This window comes from Salvelinus alpinus, chromosome 1 (assembly GCF_045679555.1).
Source record: "Salvelinus alpinus chromosome 1, SLU_Salpinus.1, whole genome shotgun sequence".
NCBI lineage: Eukaryota > Metazoa > Chordata > Actinopteri > Salmoniformes > Salmonidae > Salvelinus > Salvelinus alpinus.
The window spans coordinates 117,225,700-117,250,060 of record NC_092086.1 but is presented as its reverse complement, the minus strand read 5'-3'; the positions used below and the strand labels follow the sequence as shown (position 1 = coordinate 117,250,060).

The 24,361-nt window shown below is 45.8% G+C and overlaps 1 protein-coding gene across 2 annotated transcripts in view; it reads left to right on the top strand.

Moving 5' to 3' along the window:
- Nucleotides 1-24,361, top strand: part of palm2akap2 (PALM2 and AKAP2 fusion) — a 240,811-nt gene that overhangs the window by 133,356 nt on the left and 83,094 nt on the right. For both annotated transcript variants that reach the window (XM_071342762.1, XM_071342752.1), the window contains exon 9: nucleotides 7,588-7,661. In XM_071342762.1, coding sequence (XP_071198863.1) covers nucleotides 7,588-7,661 — 74 coding nt within the window. The remainder of the gene's footprint in view (nucleotides 1-7,587; nucleotides 7,662-24,361) is intronic.

Genomic DNA, 24,361 nt, shown 5'->3' with positions numbered 1-24,361 from the left:
TCTACTCCACCACTACTATACCACCACTATACCACCACTATACCACAACTATACCACTACTCTACCAATCCTCTACCACCACTATACCACTACTCTACCAATCCTCTACCAATCCTCTACCACCACTATACCACTACTCTACCACTACTATACCACTACTCTGCCATCACTATACCACTACTCTACCACTACTCTACCACTACTCTACCACTACTCTACCACTACTCTACCACCACTATACCACCACTATACCACTACTCTACCACTACTCTACCACCACTAAACCACTACTATACCAATCCTCTACCACCACTATACCACTACTCTACCACTACTATACCACTACTCTACCACTACTATACCACTACTCTACCACCACTATACCACTACTCTACCACTACTCTACCACCACTATACCACTACTCTACCACTACTCTACCACTCCTAAACCACTCCTCTACCACCACTATACCACTACTCTACCACTACTATACCACTACTATACCACTACTCTACCACTACTATACCACCACTATACCACCACTATACCACAACTATACCACTACTCTACCAATCCTCTACCACCACTATACCACTACTCTACCACTACTCTACCACCACTATACCACTACTCTACCACTACTATACCACTACTCTACCACCACTATACCACTACTCTACCACTACTCTACCACCACTATACCACTACTATACCACTACTCTACCACTACTATACCACTACTATACCACTACTATACCACTACTCTACCACCACTCTACCACCACTATACCACTACTATACCACTACTCTACCACTACTCTACCTCTCCTCTACCACCACTATACCACTACTATACCACTACTCTACCACTACTATACCACTACTCTACCACCACTATACCACTACTCTACCACTACTCTACCACTACTCCACCAAAACTCTACAACTACTTTTCCACTACCACTACTCTAGATCTGCTCTACCACTACTCTACAACTACTATACCACTATTCTCCTCTACCACTACTCTATACTCTACCACCACTCTACCTCAAATCTACAACTACTTTACCACTACTCTACTCTACCACCACTCTACCTCAACTCTACAACTACTATACCACTACTCTACTCTACCACTACTCTACAACTACTCTACAACTACTATACCACTACTCTACCACTACTCTACCACTACTCCACCACCACAATACTTCTAATCTACCACTACACAACCTCTACTCTACAACTACAATACCACTACTCTACCTCTTCTCTACCCTACTCTACCAGCACTCTACCTCAACTCTACAACTGCTATACCACTACTCTACCATACCACTACTTTACTCTACCACTACTCTACCACTACTCTACCTTTATTCTACAACTACTATACCACTACTCTACTCTACCACTACTCTACAACTACTCTACTCTACCACTACTCTACCACCACAATACTTCTAATGTACCACTACACAACCTCTACTCTACTCTACAACTACAATACCACTACTCTACTCTACCACTACTCTACCACTAATCTACATCAACTCTACTCTACCCTATCTCTAGAACGACTCTTCTCTTCCCTATCCCTACTCTACTCTACCACTACTCTACCTCTCCTCTACCACTATTCTACCACTACGCTACCCTACTATTACTTTACTCTACCACTACTCTACCACTAATTTTACACTACTCTACATCTACTCTACCATTACTATACTACTACTCTACTCTACCACTACTCTACTATATCACTATAACTACTCTACAACTACTCATTCTCTACTCTACCACTACTCAACCTCTACTCTACCACTACTCTACCTCTACTGTACCTCTACTCTACCACTACTCAACCACTACTATACCTCTACTCTACCACTACTCTACTACTACTCTACTCTACCACTATTCCACTCTACCACTACTCTACTCTACCACTACTATACCACTACTCTACTCTACCGCTACTCTACCCTTACTCTTCCACTATTATAATATACCGCTTGTCTACCACTAATCTACACTACCCCTACTCTACCACTACTCTACCACTCCTCTACTCTAGAACTACTATACCACTACTCTACCACTACTCTACAACTACTCTACCACTATTCTACTCTACCACTACTCTACCACTCCTCTACTCTAGAACTACTATACCACTACTCTACCACTACTCTACAACTACTCTACCCCTAGACTACTCTACCACTACTCTACTCTACCTCTACAATACAACTACTCTAACACTACTCTACTCTACCTCTACAATACAACTACTCTGCCACTACTCTACCACTACTCTACCACTACTCTCACACACACTGCAACTAACGTCACACACACTGCAACTAACATCACACACACTTCAACTAACATCACACACACACTTCAACGTGGATAACTGATTTGATTTAGTAGTCAGGTAATTCAGTCTTTTTTCCCACCCAACTTTTAAACCTAAATTCACGAGGAATCAACATTAGTTGACAATCAACCAAATGTCAATGTAAACTAGAAGTTGAACTGACGCCTGTGCCCATTGGAACACACTGAGACCTGTGTAAGGCTAGTGCCTCGGTCTATGTTTAATATGTACCATAGTGTAACACTAACCACCACAGTCAAGGATCAACCAATAAGCAGGACACACCTGACTTGACACACAGATTGTGGTGGTGCTGTCTACAACAGATTATATACATTTGGGGACATCTATCCTGTTTTTAACTCAATTGACAACATAATGAAAATGGCTTATTTGACTAAACCCTCCACATGTATTCTGTGTGTGGGGATGATATCCTAATTGGCCTAATATCCCAGTTAGACCCAGCCAGGGCAGGTAAAGCACAGTGAATGTGTCCAAATGTGTCTCTAGGGTGCCCCCAACATCCTCAGGTTGGTACTGCAGGAGGTCGCTTAAATTACATATTCAATGAAACCTACGCTGCAGAACAAAATACATTTGTTCTTGCACCATACAACAACAACAAAAAACATTTAAAGTACTGTGATCAAAATTCAAAAGAGGCACTCGCACATCCAAGCTATCTTGTTGCAGGTACATGGTAACAGAGAGATATAACTTAGCTGAAAAGAGAAACCAGCACACTGCTCTTGCTTGTATCACTGTTGTATATTATGGGAAGAGAAACCAGCACACTGCTCTTGCTTGTATCACTGTTGTATATTATGGGAAGAGAAACCAGCACACTGCTCTTGCTTGTATCACTGTTGTATATTATGGGAAGAGAAACCAGCACACTGCTCTTGCTTGTATCACTGTTGTATATTATGGGAAGAGAAACCAGCACACTACTCTTGCTTGTATCACTGTTGTTTTATTGAAGCTTTACGTATCGACCTCGTAAAGCTTCCAAGAGGCCAATATATTAAGCTTAAAAAAACAACAGTGATACTAGCAAGAGCAGTGTGCTGGTTTCTCTTCCCATAATATACAACAGTGATACAAGCAAGAGCAGTGTGCTGGTTTCTCTTCCCATAATATACAACAGTGATACTAGCAAGAGCAGTGTGCTGGTTTCTCTTTTCATCTAAGTACTGTGATCAGGTCATGAGCGATAGGGAGATTTTTTTCCAAAGTGTGTTTTGATTGAATCTGACCATATCAAAAGTATATTTGTCAAAATGCTCAGGACACAGCGTAGGGTACACAGTATAATAAGTATTTGCACGCATCATAGGCAACAGGTGTGTCTGTGTAAAACCAATGTTTCAGTGGTGGGATGACAAACACCTGATAGAAGGACACGCTGGAGAACGTGGAGAGGATAGGAGTCATGGCAACAGATCAAGCTGCTCCTGGAACACACCATGGCTGCATCCCAAATGGCACCCTATTCCCTACATAGTGCACTACTTTTGACCAGAGTTGGCACCCTATTCCCTACATAGTGCACTACTTTTGAACAGGGCTAACACATGGGGAACACATCCACCTCACATGTCCCTCGGGATATAGGCCTGCTAGCCCTCTATGTGAGAGGGCCAGGGGACGACTGGTCAACAGGGCCACGGGGACGCCTGGTCAACAGGGCCACGGGGACGCCTGGTCAACAGGGCCAGGGGACGACTGGTCAACAGGGCCAGGGGACGACTGGTCAACAGGGCCAGGGAACGACTGGTCAACAAGGCCAGGGGACGACTGGTCAACAGGGCCAGGGGACGACTGGTCAACAGGGCCAGGGAACGACTGGTCAACAAGGCCAGGGTACGACTGGTCAACAGGGCCAGGGGACGACTGGTCAACAGGGCCAGGGAACGACTGGTCAACAGGGCCAGGGGACGACTGGTCAACAGGGCCAGGGGACGACTGGTCAACAGGGCCAGGGGACGACTGGTCAACTGGGCCAATATACAATGTTAATACAATGCTTGTTTTCCTGCTACAGTAAATGGTTGGAGTATTCCTAGTACAGTAAATGGTTAGAGTATTCCTGCTACAGTAAATGGTTAGAATATTCCTGCTACAGTAAATGGTTAGAGTATTCCTGCTACAGTAAATGGTTAGAGTATTCCTGCTTTAGTAAATGGTTGAAGTATTCCTGCAACAGTAAATGGTTAGAGTATTCCTGCTACAGTAAATGGTTAGAGTATTCCTGCTACAGTAAATGGTTAGAGTATTCCTGCTACAGTAAATGGTTAGAGTATTCCTGCTACAGTAAATGGTTAGAGTATTCCTGCTACAGTAAATGGTTAGAGTATTCCTGCTACAGTAAATGGTTAGAGTATTCCTGCTACAGTAAATGGTTAGAGTATTCCTGCTTTAGTAAATGGTTGAAGTATTCCTGCAACAGTAAATGGTTAGAGTATTCCTGCTACAGTAAATGGTTAGAGTATTCCTGCTACAGTAAATGGTTAGAGTATTCCTGCAACAGTAAATGGTTAGAGTATTCCTGCTACAGTAAATGGTTGAAGTATTCCTGCTACAGTAAACTGTATTAATGTATTTGAACCAGTGACCTTTCGGTTACAGGCCCAATGCTCTAACCGCTCGGATACCTGTCGACCCAATGATGATGGTGATATTGTTAACGAGGAGGAGGATAATGATGGTGATATTGTTGATGAGGAGGAGGATGATGGTGATATTGTTAACGAGGAGGAGGATGATGATGGTGATATTGTTGATGAGGAGGATGATGATGGTGATATTGTTAACGAGGAGGAGGATGATGATGGGGATATTGTTAACGAGGAGGATGATGATGGTGATATTGTTAACGAGGAGGAGGATGATTGTGATATTGTTGATGAGGAGGATGATGATGGTGATATTGTTGACGAGGAGGATGATGGGGATATTGTTGACGAGGAGGATGATGATGGGGATATTGTTGATGAGGAGGATGATGATGGTGATATTGTTGACGAGGAGGATGATGATGGTGATATTGTTGACGAGGAGGATGATGATGGTGATATTGTTGACAAGGAGGATGATGATGATGGTGATATTGTTGACGAGGAGGATGATGATGGTGATATTGTTGACGAGGAGGAGGATGATGATGATGATATTGTTGACGAGGAGGAGGATGATGATGGTGATATTGTTAACGAGGAGGAGGATGATGATGATGATATTGTCGACGAGGAGGAGGATGATGATGGTGATATTGTTGACGAGGAGGATGATGGGGATATTGTTGACGAGGAGGATGATGATAGTGATATTGTTGACGAGGAGGAGGATGATGGTGATATTGTTGAGGAGGAGGAGGATGATGGTGATATTGTTGAGGAGGAGGAGGATGATGGTGATATTGTTGAGGAAGAGGAGGATGATGGTGATATCGTTGACGAGGAGGATGATGATAGTGATATTGTTGACGAGGAGGAGGATGATGGTGATATTGTTGATGAGGAGGAGGATGATGATGGTGATTTTGTTGACGAGGAGGAGGATGATGGTGATATTGTTAACCAGGAGGAGGATGATGATGGTGATATTGTTGACGAGGAGGAGGATGATGATGGTGATATTGTTAACCAGGAGGAGGATGATGATGGTGATATTGTTAACCAGGAGGAGGATGATGATGGTGATATTGTTGACGAGGAGGAGGATGATGGTGATATTGTTGAGGAGGAGGATGATGGTGATATTGTTGAGGAGGAGGAGGATGATGGTGATATTGTTGAGGAGGAGGATGATGGTGATATTGTTGACGAGGAGGAGGATGATGATGGTGATATTGTTAACCAGGAGGAGGATGATGATGGTGATATTGTTGACGAGTAGGATGATGATAGTGATATTGTTGACGAGGAGGAGGATGATGGTGATATTGTTGAGGAGGAGGATGATGGTGATATTGTTGAGGAGGAGGAGGATGATGGTGATATTGTTGACGAGGAGGATGATGATAGTGATATTGTTGACGAGGAGGAGGATGATGGTGATATTGTTGAGGAGGAGGATGATGGTGATATTGTTGAGGAGGAGGAGGATGATGGTGATATTGTTGATGAGGAGGATGATGATGGTGATATTGTTGACGAGGAGGAGGATGATGGTGATATTGTTAACCAGGAGGAGGATGATGATGGTGATATTGTTGACGAGGAGGAGGATGATGATGGTAATATTGTTAACCAGGAGGAGGATGATGATGGTGATATTGTTAACCAGGAGGAGGATGATGATGGTGATATTGTTGACGAGGAGGATGATGATGGTGATATTGTTAACCAGGAGGAGGATGATGATGGTGATATTGTTGAGGAGGAGGAGGATGATGGTGATATTGTTGTTGAGGAGGAGGATGATGATGATATTGTTGACGAGGAGGATGATGATGGAGATATTGTTGACAAGGAGGAGGATGATGATGATATTGTTGACGAGGAGGATGATGATGGTGATATTGTTAACCAGGAGGAGGATGATGATGGTGATATTGTTGACGAGGAGGAGGATGATGGTGATATTGTTGAGGAGGAGGATGATGGTGATATTGTTGACGAGGAGGATGATGATGGTGATATTGTTAACCAGGAGGAGGATGATGATGGTGATATTGTTGACGAGGAGGAGGATGATGGTGATATTGTTGAGGAGGAGGATGATGGTGATATTGTTGAGGAGGAGGAGGATGATGGTGATATTGTTAACCAGGAGGAGGATGATGATGGTGATATTGTTGAGGAGGAGGAGGATGATGGTGATATTGTTAACCAGGAGGAGGAGGATGATGGTGATATTGTTGAGGAGGAGGAGGATGATGGTGATATTGTTGACGAGGAGGAGGATGATGGTGATGGTGATATTGTTAACCAGGAGGAGGAGGATGATGGTTATATTGTTGAGGAGGAGGAGGATGATGGTGATATTGTTGACGAGGAGGATGATGATAGTGATATTGTTGAGGAGGAGGAGGATGATGGTGATATTGTTGAGGAGGAGGATGATGGTGATATTGTTGAGGAGGAGGAGGAGGATGATGATATTGTTGAGGAGGATGATGATGATGATGATGGTGATATTGTTGACGAGGAGGATGATGATGATGTCATTAATAAAGATGTTCTTTCTCTAGGTAAAGGACAGACTCCTCAAGTAACCATGACTACAGGAAACAGTATCGTGTCTAAACCAGCCACCACTGCTATGGTGAGTCCCTCAATATCTATCCATCTACCAACCCATCCCCTTCTATCTATCTCTCTATCTATCTCTATCTGGGGAAAGGGAGACACCTAGTTAGTGGTACAACTGAATGTATTCAACTGAAATGTGTCTTCTACATTTAACCCAACCCCTCTGAATCAGAGGTGGGGGGGGCTGCAACTCGGCATCCACGTCATCAGAGCCCGGGGAACAGTCGTTGTTGGGAGTTAATTAACCGCCTTGCTCAAGGGCAGAACGACCTATTTTTACACCTTGTCGGGCTCAGGGATTTAAACCAGCGACCTTTTGGATACTGGCCCAAAGCTCTTATTAACCGCTAGGCTACCTGCTGCCCCAAATAATATGTGACATTCTGTAAGGGGATCATTCACTTCACTATACACACGGACATTAACAGACATAATACATGATACCGGTTATCATTCCCATCACCATATTCCCTGACAGCAAAAGGGAAAAAGTATTCTGTGATTCTGATAACATTTAGTAGAATTTAACAAACAAAGCATCCAATTCGGGAAAGTTGTATTTCTGGTCAGAATGCTGGTGAGTTACCGTCGCTTTTTCTTGAAAAAATTTTTATATATAATTTTTTTTTGGAACAGCCATCACTGTTATTCCTAAAAACACACTAATGACTGATCTAGGAACAGATTAAAGACCAACAGAGTAATGACTGATCTAGGAACAGATTAAAGACCAACAGAGTAATGACTGATCTAGGAACAGATTAAAGACCAGCAGAGTAATGATTGGTCTAGGAACAGATTAAAGACCAACAGAGTAATGTCTGGTCTAGGAACAGATTAAAGACCAACAGAGTAAAGACGGGTCTAGGAACAGATTAAAGACCAACAGAGTAATGACTGGTCTAGGAACAGATTAAAGACCAACAGAGTAATCAATCAATCAATCAATCAATTTTATTTTATATAGCCCTTCGTACATCAGCTAATATCTCGAAGTGCTGTACAGACACCCAGCCTAAAACCCCAAACAGCTAGTAATGCAGGTGTAGAAGCACGGTGGCTAGGAAAAACTCCCTAGAAAGGCCAAAACCTAGGAAGAAACCTAGAGAGGAACCAGGCTATGAGGGGTGGCCAGTCCTCTTCTGGCTGTGCCGGGTGGAGATTATAACAGAACTATGCCAAGATGTTCAAAAATGTTCATAAGTGACAAGCATGGTCAAATAATAATCATGAATAATTTTCAGTTGGCTTTTCATAGCCGATCATCAAGAGTTGAAAAACAACAGGTCTGGGACAGGTGGCGGTTCCATAACCGCAGGCAGAACAGCTGAAACTGGAATAGCAGCAAGGCCAGGCGGACTGGGGACAGCAAGGAGTCACCACGGGCGGCAGTCCCGACGCATGGTCCTAGGGCCCAGGTCCTCCGAGAGAAAGAAAGAGAGAAGGAGAAAATTAGAGAGAGCCAAGATTTTCAAAATTTCCATAAATGACAAGCATGGTCAAATAATAATCAGGAATAAATCTCAGTTGGCTTTTCATAGCCGATCATTAAGAGTTGAAAACAGCAGGTCTGGGACAGGTAGGGGTTCCATGACCGCAGGCAGAACAGTTGAAACTGGAATAGCAGCAAGGCCAGGCGGACTGGGGACAGCAAGGAGTCACCACGGCCGGTAGTCCCGACGTATGGTCCTAGGGCTCAGGTCCTCCGAGAGAAAGAAAGAGAGAAGGAGAAAATTAGAGAGAGCCAAGATTTTCAAAATGTTCATAAATGACAAGCATGGTCAAATAATAATCAGGAATAAATCTCAGTTGGCTTTTCATAGCCGATCATTAAGAGTTGAAAACAGCAGGTCTGGGACAGGTAGGGGTTCCGTAACCACAGGCAGAACAGTTGAAACTGGAATAGCAGCAAGGCCAGGCGGACTGGGGACAGCAAGGTGTCATCATGCCCGGTAGTCCTGACGTATGGTCCTAGGGCTCAGGTTCTCAGAGAGAAAGAGAGAATGAGAGAATTAGAGAGAGCATACTTAAATTCACACAGGACACTGGATAAGACAGGAGAAGTACTCCAGGTAACCAACTGACCCTAGCCCCCCGACACAAACTACTGCAGCATAAATACTGGAGGCTGAGACAGGAGCGGTCAGGAGACACTGTGGCCCCATCCGAAGAAACCCCCGGACAGGGCCAAATAGGAAGGATATAACCCCACCCACTTTGCCAAAGCACAGCCCCCGCACCACTAGAGGGAAATCCTCAACCACCAACTTACAATCCTGAGACAAGGCCGAGTATAGCCCACAAAGGTCTCCACCACAGCACAAACCAAGGGGGGGCGCCAACCCAGACAGGAAGATCACGTCAGTAACTCAACCCACTCAAGTGACGCACCCCTCCTAGGGACGGCATGAAAGAGCACCAGCAAGCCAGTGACTCAGCCCCTGTAACAGGGTTAGAGGCAGAGAATCCCAGTGGAGAGAGGGGAACCGGCCTGGCAGAGACAGCAAGGGCGGTTCGTTGCTCCAGAGCCTTTCCGTTCACCTTCACACTCCTGGGCCAGGCTACACTCAATCATATGACCTACTGAAGAGATAAGTCTTCAGTAAAGACTTAAAGGTTGAGACCGAGTCTGCGTCTCTCACATGGGTAGGCAGACTGTTCCATAAAAATGGAGATCTATAGGAGAAAGCCCTGCCTCCCGCTGTTTGCTTAGAAATTCTAGGGACAATTAGGAGGCCTGCGTCTTGTGACCGTAGCGTACGTATTGGTATGTACGGCAGGACCAACTCGGAAAGATAGGTAGGAGCAAGCCCATGTAACGCTTTATAGGTTAACAGTAAAACCTTGAAATCAGCCCTTGCCTTAACAGGAAGCCAGTGTAGGGAAGCTAGCACTGGAGTAATATGATCAAATTTCTTGGTTCTAGTCAGGATTCTAGCAGCCGTATTTAGCACTAACTGAAGTTTATTTAGTGCTTTATCCGGGTAGCCGGAAAGTAGAGCATTGCAGTAGTCTAACCTAGAAGTAACAAATGCATGGATTAATTTTTCTGCATCATTTTTGGACAGAACATTTCTGATTTTTGCAATGTTACGTAGATGGAAAAAAGCTGTCCTTGAAACAGTCTTGATATGTTCGTCAAAAGAGAGATCAGGGTCAAGAGTAACGCCGAGGTCCTTCACAGTTTTATTTGAGACGACTTTACAACCATCAAGATGAATTGTCAGATTTAACAGAAGATCTCTTTGTTTCTTGGGACCTAGAACAAGCATCTCTGTTTTGTCCGAGTTTAAAAGTAGAAAGTTTTCAGCCATCCACTTCCTTATGTCTGAAACACAGGCTTCTAGCGAGGGCAATTTTGGGGCTTCACCATGTTTCATTGAAATGTACAGCTGTGTGTCATCCGCATAGCAGTGAAAGTTAACATTATGTTTTCGAATAACATCCCCAAGAGGTAAAATATATAGTGAAAACAATAGTGGTCCTAAAACGGAACCTTGAGGAACACCGAAATGTACAGTTGATTTGTCAGAGGACAGACCATTCACAGAGACAAACTGATATCTTTCCGACAGGTAAGATCTAAACCAGGCCAGAACTTGTCCGTGTAGACCAATTTGGGTTTCCAGTCTCTCCAAAAGAATGTGGTGATCGATGGTGTCAAAGGCAGCACTAAGGTCTAGTAGCACGAGGACAGATGCAGAGCCTCGGTCTGACGCCTTCGGTACTGCACGGTACTGTCTTTCCAAGCTAGTCGGAAGACTTCCAGTTTGGTGTGGCGCCATTTCCGTTCCAATTTCCTGGAAGCTTGCTTCAAAGCTCGGGTATTTTCTGTATACCAGGGAGCTAGTTTCTTATGACAAATGTTTTTCGTTTTTAGGGGTGCAACTGCATCTAGGGTATTGCGCAAGGTTAAATTGAGTTCCTCAGTTAGGTGGTTAACTGATTTTTGTCCTCTGACGTCCTTGGGTAGGCAGAAGGAGTCTGGAAGGGCATCAAGGAATTTTTGTGTTGTCTGAGAATTTATAGCACGACTTTTGATGCTCCTTGGTTGGGGTCTGAGCAGATTATTTGTTGCGATTGCAAACGTAATAAAATGGTGGTCCGATAGTCCAGGATTATGTGGAAAAACATTAAGATCTACAACATTTATTCCATGGGACAAAACTAGGTCCAGAGTATGACTGTGGCAGTGAGTAGGTCCAGAGACATGTTGGACAAAACCCACTGAGTCGATAATGGCTCCGAAAGACTTTTGGAGTGGGTCTGTGGACTTCTCCATGTGAATATTAAAATCACCAAAAATTAGAATATGATCTGCTATGACTACAAGGTCTGATAGGAATTCAGGAAACTCAGAGAGGAACGCTGTATATGGCCCAGGAGGCCTGTAAACAGTAGCTATAAAAAGTGATTGAGTAGGCTGCATAGATTTCATGACTAGAAGCTCAAAAGACGAAAACGCCATTTTTTTTTTTGTAAATTGAAATTTGCTATCGTAAATGTTAGCAACACCTCCGCCTTTGCGGGATGCACGGGGGATATGGTCACTAGTGTAACCAGGAGGTGAGGCCTCATTTAACACAGTAAATTCATCAGGCTTAAGCCATGTTTCAGTCAGGCCAATCACATCAAGATTATGATCAGTGATTAGTTCATTGACTATGACTGCCTTTGAAGTGAGGGATCTAACATTAAGTAACCCTATTTTGAGATGTGAGGTATCACGATCTCTTTCAATGATGGCAGGAATGGAGGAGGTCTTTATCCTAATAAGATTGCTAAGGCGAACACCGCCATGTTTAGTTTTGCCCAACCTAGGTCGAGGCACAGACACAGTCTCAATGGGTATGGCTGAGCTGACTACACTGACTGTGCTATTGGCAGACTCCACTAAGCTGGCAGGTTGGCTAACAGCCTGCTGCCTGGCCTGCACCCTATTTCATTGTGGGGCTAGAGGAGTTAGAGCCCTGTCTATGTTGGTAGATAAGATGAGAGCACCCCTCCAGCTAGGATGGAGTCCGTCACTCCTCAGCAGGTCAGGCTTGGTCCTGTTTGTGGGTGAGTCCCAGAAAGAGGGCCAATTATCTACAAATTCTATCTTTTGGGAGGGGCAGAAAACAGTTTTCAACCAGCGATTGAGTGCTGAGACTCTGCTGTAGAGCTCGTCACTCCCCCTAACTGGGAGGGGGCCAGAGACAATTACTCGATGCCGACACATCTTTCTAGCTGATTTACACGCTGAAGCTATGTTGCACTTGGTGACCTCTGACTGTTTCATCCTAACATCGTTGGTGCCGACGTGGATAACAATATCTCTATACTCTCTACACTCGCCAGATTTAGCTTTAGCCAGCACCATCTTTAGATTAGCCTTAACGTCGGTAGCCCTGCCCCCTGGTAAACAGTGTATGATCGCTGGGTGATTCGCTTTAAGTCTAATACTGCGGGTAATGGAGTCGCCAATGACTAGGGTTTTCAATTTGTCAGAGCTAATGGTGGGAGCCTTCGGCGTCTCAGACCCCGTAACGGGAGGAGTAGAGACAAGAGAAGACTCAGACTCAGACTCCGACTCGCTACATAATGGGGAGAACCGGTTGAAAGTTTCTGTCGGCTGAATGAGCGACACCGGTTGAGCATTCCAACAGCATTTCCCTCCAGAAGCCATGAGAAAGTTGTCCGGCTGCGGGGACTGTGCGGGGGGATTTATACTAACGTTACTATCTGTACTTACTGGTGGCACAGACGCTGTTTCTTCCTTTCCTACACTGAAATTACCCTTGCCTAACGATTGCGTCTGAAGCTGGGCTTGTAGCACAGCTATTCTCGCCGTAAGGCGATCGTTCTCCTGTATATTATGAGTACAGCGACTGCAATTAGAAGACATCATGTTAATGTTACTACTTAGCTTCGGCTGTTGAAGGTGTTGACGAACCATGTCCAGATAAAGCGTCCGGAGTGAAAAAGTTGAATGAGGGAAAAAAGTTGCGATGGAAAAAAACTAAAAATATAAACGGTAATTAAAAACAAAAACAAAACAAAAAAACGTAAAGTTGTCAGCTAGCAAAGTAAAGTTGGCAGCAAAACGCACAGCAACAAAACGCACAGCAACACGTCTGCAGATTCAACAGGAAATGACTGATTAGCTATTTACACTGGTGCCAAAACCCTCCCTTGCTCCTACCTCACTCATCCTCCCCTGCCTCTACCTCACTCCTCCTCCCCTGCCTCTACCCCACTCCTCCTCCCCTGCCTCTACCCCACTCCTCCTCCCTTGACTCTACCTCACTCCTCCTCCCCTGCCTCTACCTCACTCCTCCTCCCCTGCCTCTACCTCACTCCTCCTCCCCTGCCTCTACCTCACTCCTCCTCCCCTGCCTCTACCTCACTCATCCTCCCCTGCCTCTACCTCACTCCTCCTCCCCTGCTTCTACCTCACTCCTCCCCTGCCTCTACCTCACTCCTCCCCTGCCTCTACCTCACTCCTCCTCCCCTGCCTCTACCTCACTCATCCTCCCCTGCCTCTACCTCACTCCTCCTCCCCTGCCTCTACCTCACTCCTCCTATCCTGCCTCTAACTCACTCCTCCTCCCCTACCTCTACCTCACTCCTCCCCTGCCTCTACCTCACATCTCCTCCCCTGCCTCTACCTCACTCATCCTCCCCTGCCTCTAACTCACTCCTCCTCCCCTGCCTCTACCTCACTCCTCCTCCCCTGCCTCTACCTCACTCCTCCTCCCCTGCCTCTACCTCACTCATCCTCCCCTGCCTCTAACTCACTCCTCCTCCCCTGCCTCTACCTCACTCCTCCTCCCCTGCCTCTACCTCACTCCTCCTCCCCTGCCTCTACCTCACTCCTCCTCCCCTGCCTCTAACTCACTCATCCTCCCCTGCCTCTAACTCACTCCTCCTCCCCTGCCTCTAACTCACTCCTCCTCCCCTGCCTCTACCTCACTCATCCTCCCCTGCCTCTACCTCACTCATCCTCCCCTGCCTCTACCCCACTCCTCCTCCCTTGACTCTAACTCCCTCCTCCTCCCCTGCCTCTAACTCACTCCTCCTCCCCTGCCTCTAACTCACTCCTCCTCCCCTGCCTCTAACTCACTCCTCCTCCCCTGCCTCTAACTCACTCCTCCTCCCCTGCCTCTACCTCACTCCTCCTCCCCTGCCTCTACCTCACTCCTCCTCCCCTGCCTCTACCTCACTCCTCCTATCCTGCCTCTACCTCACTCCTCCTATCCTGCCTCTAACACACTCCTCCTCCCCTGCCTCTACCTCACTCCTCCTCCCCTTCCTCTAACTCACTCCTCCTCCCCTTCCTCTAACTCACTCCTCCTCCCCTGCCTCTAACTCACTCCTCCTCCCCTGCCTCTAACTCACTCCTCCTCCCCTGCCTCTACCTCACTCCTCCTATCCTGCCTCTACCTCACTCCTCCTTCCTGCCTCTAACTCACTCCTCCTCCCCTACCTCTACCTCACTCCTCCCCTGCCTCTACCTACCTCACTCCTCCTCCCCTGCCTCTAACTCACTCCTCCAACTCACTCCTCCTCCCCTGCCTCTACCTCACCCCTCCTCCCCTGCCTCTACCTCACTCCTCCTCCCCTGCCTCTACCTCACTCCTCCTCCCCTGCCTCTACCTCACTCATCCTCCCCTGCCTCTACCTCACTCATCCTCCCCTGCCTCTAACTCACTCCTCCTCCCCTGCCTCTAACTCACTCCTCCTCCCCTGCCTCTAACTCCCTCCTCCTCCCCTTCCTCATTAAGAACAACTGCTTTTGCCATGACATAGACTGAACAGGTAAATCCAGGTGAAAGCTATGATCCATTATTGATGTCACTTGTTAAATCCACTTCAATCAGTGTAGATGAAGGATTTTTAAGCCTTGAGACAGTTGATACATTGATTTTGTGTGTGTGCCATTCAGAGGGTGAATGGGTGCCTTTGAATGATGTATGGCAGTAGGTGCCAGGCTCACAGGTTTGAGTCTGTCAAGAACTGCAACGCTGCTGGGTTTTTCACACCCAACAGTTTCCCGTGTGTTTCAAGAATGGTCCACCACCCAAAGGATATCTGGCTAACACACAAGCTATGTGTGTTAGCCAGATATCCTTCTGGCATGTGCCTGTCATCAATGTCTATTTTTTTTATATAAATAATTTCTACAGTAACCCTCCAAAAAGTTAATAATATATATTTTTAATTTCCACATGTACCAGGAAGCTAAGAAACAAACACTGAGCCTCCTAGTACATATGGAAATGTAAAAAAGTTTATGAATCAATTTCAGACCAAAAGCCTATTGCTTCTTAAGTAGTTATTTATTCATTTTAGTTCAGAAAAAGATCTCTCCACAGAAGCGACAACTAACAGGGATGGTTAAAATTGATTGACGTAGCAACATCAGGGAAACTGGGCGAAAGGGGAAGTGGTGCTTCAAATAAGCAGTTCTACAACATCTTTAATTGAGCCTGTCGTACTCCTAACCCTAACCCCAACGCTAACCCTAACCCTACTCCTAACCCTACTCCTAACCCTAACCCTACTCCTACTCCTAACCCTAACCCCTAATCCTAACCCCTAACTCTAACCCCAACCCCCAACCCTAACCCCAACCCCTAACCCCAACCCCTAACCCCTAACCCCAACCCCTAACCGTAACCCTAACCCCTAACCCCTAACCCTAACCCTAACCCCTAACCCTAACCCCTAACCCTAACCCCTAACCCTAACACCTAACCCTAACCCTAACCCCTAACCCTAACCCCAACCCCCAACCCCTAACCCTAACCCCAACCCCTAACCCCAACCCTAACCCCAACCCCTAACCCCTAACCCTAACCCCAACCCCTAACCCTAACCCTAACCCCAACCCCCTAACCCCTAACCCTAACACCTAATCCTAACCCTAACCCCTAACCCTAACCCCTAACCCTAACCCCTAACCCCTAACCCTAACCCCTAACCCCTAACCCTAACCCTAACCCCTAACCCTAACCCCTAACCCCTAACCCTAACCCCTAACCCTAACACCTAACCCTAACCCTAACCCCTAACCCTAACCCCTAACCCCTAACCCTAACCCTAACCCCTAACCCTAACACCTAATCCTAACCCTAACCCTAACCCCTAACCCTAACCCTAACCCCTAACACCTAACCCTAACCCTAACCCTAACCCTAACCCCTAACCCTAACCCTAACCCCTAACCCCTAACCCTAACCCCTAACCCCTAACCCTAACCCCTAACCCTAACACCTAATCCTAACCCTAACCCCTAACCCCTAACCCTAACCCCTAACCCCTAACCCTAACCCCAACCCTAACACCTAACCCTAACCCTAACCCCTAACCCTAACCCCTAACCCTAACCCCTAACCCTAACCCCTAACCCTAACCCTAACCCCTAACCCCTAACCCTAACCCTAACACCTAATCCTAACCCTAACCCCTAACCCTAACCCCTAACCCTAACCCCTAACCCTAACACCTAACACCTAACCACCTGCCTCAACACGGAAAGTGATCAACTGTGTAGGAAGCTCCGGGGACAAGTCGTCTGGATACTGGAAAGACAACAAATTGGCAGATGCAACAGATTTATCATATTTAGCAACAACAGTTCATGAGGGCTCAAACAAAACAAAAAAAAGATTTCGTTCATACTGGTGAACCGGCGTTTGAGTTGTGTTGTTTGCGAAATCAACCGTCCCTTATCTCCGGTATATCTTGGCATGCGTCATTCAAGACTTCGTCTAAATTGTGTGCAGCGCGATGGACATCTAATGCACAATGTGTCAGGAAAGACTGTCTGGGATGTCAATACTAGGCCTACAGGCCGTGGTGAAAACATGTGCACACAAAATAGCAAGGTGAGGCAGGAGCAAACTGTAGCTACTATAGCCATCTACGTAGAAAACAAGAGAGAGACAAGCAGTAGCATACTGTAGCTACTATAGCCATCTACGTAGGAAACAAGGGAGAGACAAGCAGTAGCATACTGTAGCTACTATAGCCATCTATGTAGAAAACAAGAGAGAGACTAGCAGTAGCATACTGTAGCTACTATAGCCATCTACGTAGAAAACAAGAGAGAGACAAGCAGTAGCATACTGTAGCTACTATAGCCATCTACGTAGGAAACAAGGGAGAGACTAGCAGGAGCATACTGTAGCTACTATAGCCATCTACGTAGAAAACAAGAGAGAGACAAGCAGTAGCATACTGTAGCTACTATAGCCATCTACGTAGGAAACAAGGGAGAGACAAGCAGTAGCATACTGTAGCTACTATAGCCATCTATGTAGAAAACAAGAGAGAGACTAGCAGTAGCATACTGTAGCTACTATAGCCATCTACGTAGGAAACAAGGGAGAGACAAGCAGTAGCATACTGTAGCTACTATAGCCATCTATGTAGAAAACAAGAGAGAGACTAGCAGTAGCATACTGTAGCTACTATAGCCATCTACGTAGAAAACAAGAGAGAGACAAGCAGTAGCATACTGTAGCTACTATAGCCATCTACGTAGGAAACAAGGGAGAGACTAGCAGTAGCATACTGTAGCTACTATAGCCATCTACGTAGAAAACAAGAGAGAGACAAGCAGTAGCATACTGTAGCTACTATAGCCATCTACTGTACGTAGGAAACAAGGGAGAGACAAGCAGTAGCATACTGTAGCTACTATAGCCATCTATGTAGAAAACAAGAGAGAGACTAGCAGTAGCATACTGTAGCTACTATAGCCATCTACGTAGAAAACAAGAGAGAGACAAGCAGTAGCATACTGTAGCTACTATAGCCATCTACGTAGGAAACAAGGGAGAGACTAGCAGTAGCATACTGTAGCTACTATAGCCATCTACGTAGAAAACAAGAGAGAGACAAGCAGTAGCATACTGTAGCTACTATAGCCATCTACGTAGGAAACAAGGGAGAGACAAGCAGTAGCATACTGTAGCTACTATAGCCATCTATGTAGAAAACAAGAGAGAGACTAGCAGTAGCATACTGTAGCTACTATAGACATCTACGTAGAAAACAAGAGAGAGACAAGCAGTAGCATACTGTAGCTACTATAGCCATCTACATAGGAAACAAGAGAGAGACAAGCAGTAGCATACTGTAGCCCTCTACATAGAAAACAAGAGAGAGACAAGCAGTAGCATACTGTAGCTACTATAGCCCTCTACATAGGAAACAAGAGAGAGACTAGCAGTAGCATACTATAGCCCTCTACATAGGAAACAAGAGAGAGACTAGCAGTAGCATACTATAGCCCTCTACATAGAAAACAAGAGAGAGACTAGCAGTAGCATACTGTAGCTACTATAGCCATCTACATAGAAAACAAGAGAGAGACTAGCAGTAGCATACTGTAGCTACTATAGCCCTCTACATAGGAAACAAGAGAGAGACTAGCAGTAGCATACTATAGCCCTCTACATAGGAAACAAGACAGAGACAAGCAGTAGCATACTATAGCCCTCTACGTAGGAAACAAGAGAGAGACAAGCAGTAGCATACTATAGCCCTCTACGTAGAAAACGAGAGAGAGACAAGCAGTAGCATACTATAGCTACTATAGCCCTCTATGTAGAAAACAAGAGAGAGACTAGCAGTAGCATACTATAGCCCTCTATGTAGAAAACAAGAGAGAGACTAGCAGTAGCATACTGTAGCTACTATAGCCTTCTATGTAGAAAACAAGAGAGACACTAGCAGTAGCATACTGTAGCCCTCTACATAGGAAACAAGAGAGAGACAAGCAGTAGCATACTGTAGCTACTATAGCCCTCTACGTAGAAAACAAGAGAGAGACTAGCAGTAGCATACTATAGCTACTATAGCCCTCTACGTAGAAAACAAGAGAGAGACTAGCAGTAGCATACTGTAGCCCTCTACATAGAAAACAAGAGAGAGACTAGCAGTAGCATACTATAGCTACTATAGCCCTCTACATAGGAAACAAGAGAGAGACAAGCAGTAGCATACTGTAGCCCTCTACATAGGAAACAAGAGAGAGACAAGCAGTAGCATACTATAGCCCTCTACATAGAAAACAAGAGAGAGACTAGCAGTAGCATACTATAGCTACTATAGCCCTCTACATAGGAAACAAGAGAGAGACAAGCAGTAGCATACTGTAGCCCTCTACATAGGAAACAAGAGAGAGACAAGCAGTAGCATACTATAGCCCTCTACATAGAAAACACGAGAGAGACAAGCAGTAGCATACTGTAGCTACTATAGCCCTCTACATAGGAAACAAGAGAGAGACTAGCAGTAGCATACTGTAGCTACTATAGCCCTCTACATAGGAAACAAGAGAGAGACTAGCAGTAGCATACTATAGCCCTCTACATAGAAAACAAGAGAGAGACTAGCAGTAGCATACTGTAGCTACTATAGCCCTCTACATAGGAAACAAGAGAGAGACTAGCAGTAGCATACTATAGCCCTCTACATAGGAAACAAGACAGAGACAAGCAGTAGCATACTATAGCCCTCTACGTAGGAAACAAGAGAGAGACAAGCAGTAGCATACTATAGCCCTCTACATAGAAAACACGAGAGAGACAAGCAGTAGCATACTGTAGCTACTATAGCCCTCTACATAGGAAACAAGAGAGAGACTAGCAGTAGCATACTATAGCTACTATAGCCCTCTATGTAGTGTCACACCTGCTCCAGCTTCCCCTCTCTGTTGCACGAGGGCGCCAGGCTGCCCATCATTACGTACACCGGTCACCATCATTACACGCATCAGTGCTTCATTGGACTCACCTGGACTCCTTGACTTTGTTGATTTCCCCATCTATATCTGTCTGTTCCTCAGTTTGATCCCGTGTCAGCTTTATTGTCGTTTTATTCCCTCCCCCCTCCAGACGCTGTTCTTGTTTTGTTTGATTTTCTTTTTTCCTTTACACGTTCGCTCCCTGTACTTGTTTCTCATCTCCAGCGTCGGTCCTTAACTGTAGAAAACAAGAGAGAGACAAGCAGACACAGAGAAAGAGAGAGAAAAAGACAGACACAGAGAGAGAGAGATGCAGCAAGGAATACTTAAGTATAATTGTTAGGCTATTTGATGTGTAATTTGGATTACAAGTTTATAAATAGCAGCTTAATGCTGTATATAGCTATAGGTAGTAGGCTACACTGCATAATGAAATAATCCCTAGTAAACTAGTGATTTGAGGGTGGACTGGCTGTATTATTTGACATTAATAGACTGGTTTCACACACGACAACTTTCTATCCAAGCTGGGAGAGAGTGCAGCGATGGCTCATGTCATGCAGGTTTAGGTAGGCTATCAGTTGATTTGAATTTCTAACTTGAATTACTGAACAAGTAATTACGTTATTGCCACTAGCCAGAAGTCTAAATGTCAGCAGTACGAAACCATATATACTGTAGCTTCGGGAAATGTTAGGCTTAACATGAAACCATTATGACCAAATACGCCTACCGATAAACATTTATACCAAAGAAAATCAAATCAACAGATGTCACAAAGTGCTTATACAGAAACCCCCAGCCTGAAACCCCAAACAGCAAGCAATGCAGATGTAGAAGCACTAGCTAAAGCAAAGCTATAGGCTACATGCCCACCGTTAGCACGCGCTCCAGCAGGTATATTTCACTGGTCACCCCCAAAGCCAATTCCTCGTTCGGCCGCCTTTCCTTCCAGTTCTCTGCTGCCAATGACTGGAACGAACTGCAAAAATCACTGAAGCTGGAGACTCATATCTCCCTCACTAGCTTTAAGCACCAGCTGTCAGAGCAGCTCAAAGATCACTGCACCTGTACATAGCCCATCTGTCAATAGCCCATCCAACTACCTCATCCCCATACTGTTATTTATTTGATTTATTTTGCTCCTTTGCACCCCAGTATCTCTTCTTGCACATTCATCATCTGCACATCTATCACTCCAGTGGTTAATTGCTAAATTGTAATTATTTCGCCACTATGGCCTATTTATTGCCTATTTAGGCAGCCTCAAAGACATGTCGCAATATCAGCACCATGGACAGGGACCGGAAGTCTATTCTTTGTGAGTGTCTGCTTGGCTGACGCATTCAATTTTTATTTTAGGGAGTAGGGTTGGGGGGGGGCGAGCTCCAAACTTGCGGGGGTCCAGAGAAACTGCATTATGCCAGTGCCTCTCACTTATCACCAGTTAGTTAGCCCATTGTTGCGCAACGACATTGTTCTAGAGAGTCTGCTGTGTATACTGTGTTTGTTATTGTTCCCCCCAAAAAATGCCTTCAACCCCCCCCCCCCCACCGTGTTCCGCTCCGGTGCTATTGGGAGGTGGTTCAAAAGCAGGATGGTAGATGGTAAGATGGTTGCACAGCTGAATAGAGGACCAAGCGGTAACCCGAGCTGCCGCGCCGAGCGCATTTTGTGGCCTCTCTCTGTGATCAGTCCCTGATTGCCCTAGAATGGGAGAGAAACCTTTGGGAGTGGATCGCATTAGACCTGCATTATTCAACAGCGTGGTTTGAGACAGACGGGTAGAACAGAGAGAGAGAGAGAGAGGGAGAGCGAGAGAGACAACAGTCCGAGCTAGTGAAGAAGAGAGAGAGAGAGAGAGAGAGAGAGAGAGAGAGAGAGAGAGAGAGAGAGAGAGAGAGAGAGGGGGGAAGCTCGTGGGTAAACGCTCAATGTCATTCAAGACATAACTGCTGCAAGCTCGAGCTCAGAGGATCATCTGTTCCGCTGCATATCAACGGTAACGGTAAACCGGGTGCATCAGTAGCGTTGCGCATTATTCCCTCCGGTTCGACAGAAGTGTACCGGCGAAGTGTTTTTTCCTACCGTAGCATTACCGGTATCTTTAAGCATCTAAACGATATGGCGCGTTTGGAATCCAGACAGATCAGGGTTTGACGCCTGATGCAGAGAACAGGTATGAGTTGTCCGTTCAGGGTTACCTCGACCTGGGTCCTTGGGACCCCAAGAGCTGCACGTTTTACTGTTTGTTTTTACTACACAGCTGATTTAAATCATGAACTAATAATCCATCTTTGATCATTAGAGTCAGTTATGTGTGTGTGTGTGTGTGGGGGGGGGGGGGGGGTCCTGAGGTATCATTACCCCTGGGGCCAGGTTCTGGTCCCTAAGTCTGGTCCCTTAACCCTAAGTTAGTTATTCGTCATTGATGTAGCACTCTGTGGTCCTCTTTATCTAGGGTTCCTATTTGTGGTTAATGTGTAGTCCAAAAATATACTTACATTGTGTCATCAGCTTCGCATGTGTTCATATGTCATGTAAAGGTTGTCATGTGTTCATTTAGTTAGTAAAAGTGTTGTACGGGTGGTAAGGATACGTGATACGTGATACTGCATCCTGCGAGAGAGAGAGAGAGTGGGGGGGAGCCAGAGAGCGAGAGAGCGTGAGAGAGAGACAGAGAGAGAGAGAGCGAGAGAGAGAGACAGAAAGAGAGCGAGAGAGAGACAGAGAGACAGAAAGAGAGCGAGAGAGAGACAGAGAGACAGAGAGACAGAGAGAGAGAGAGAGAGAGAGAGAGAGAGAGAGAGAGAGAGAGAGAGAGAGAGAGAGAGAGAGAGAGAGAGAGAGAAAGAGAGAGAGAGAGAGAGAAAGAGAGAGAGAGAGAAACAGGTCAGTGGATCTAGCTGACTGACTGCAGAGGTGTCTCTCTCTGTCTCTCTCTTGCTCCTGCAGCAGTGTATGTAGCCTACTGTGGCCAATGACGGAGGGAGGGAGCTGCTGTGTGTGTGTTGCAGTCAGATCCCTAAACTCTGGTTGTCAGATATGGGTTTGCCTCCCAAATGCCACCCTCTTCCCTATATAGTGCACTACTTTAGACCAGAGCCCTATGGAACCCTATTCCCTATATAGTGCACTACTTTAGACCAGAGCCCTATAGAACCCTATTCCCTATATAGTGCACTACTTTAGACCAGAGCCCTATGGAACCCTATTCCCTATATAGTGCACTACTTTAGACCAGAGCCCTATGGAACCCTATTCCCTATATAGTGCACTACTTTTAACCAGAGCCCTATGGTGTTTAGGGTGCTATCTGGGATGCAGAGATAGTGAATGAGTGGCAGACTGTCAGTTAGTCCCTCACTGACTCCACAGCTCCAAGACACAGACAGTCCACGGTGAGTGAGTTAGTTAGTCCGTCACTGACTCCACAGCTCCAAGACACAGACAGTCCACGGTGAGTGAGTTAGTTAGTCCCTCACTGACTCCACAGCTCCAAGACACAGACAGTCCACGGTGAGTGAGTTAGTTAGTCCGTCACTGACTCCACAGCTCCAAGACACAGACAGTCCACGGTGAGTGAGTTAGTTAGTCCCTCACTGACTCCACAGCTCCAAGACACAGACAGTCCACGGTGAGTGAGTTAGTTAGTCCGTCACTGACTCCACAGCTCCAAGACACAGACAGTCCACGGTGAGTGAGTTAGTTAGTCCGTCACTGACTCCACAGCTCCAAGACACTGTGGAGAGACAGGGTAATGATACTGTGGAGAGACAGGGTAATGACACTGTGGAGAGACAGGGCAATGATACTGTGGAGAGACAGGGTAATGATACTGTGGAGAGACAGGGCAATGATACTGTGGAGAGACAGGATAATGATACTGTGGAGAGACAGGGTAATGATACTCTGGAGAGACAGGGTAATGATACTGTGGAGAGACAGGGTAATGATACTGTGGAGAGACAGGG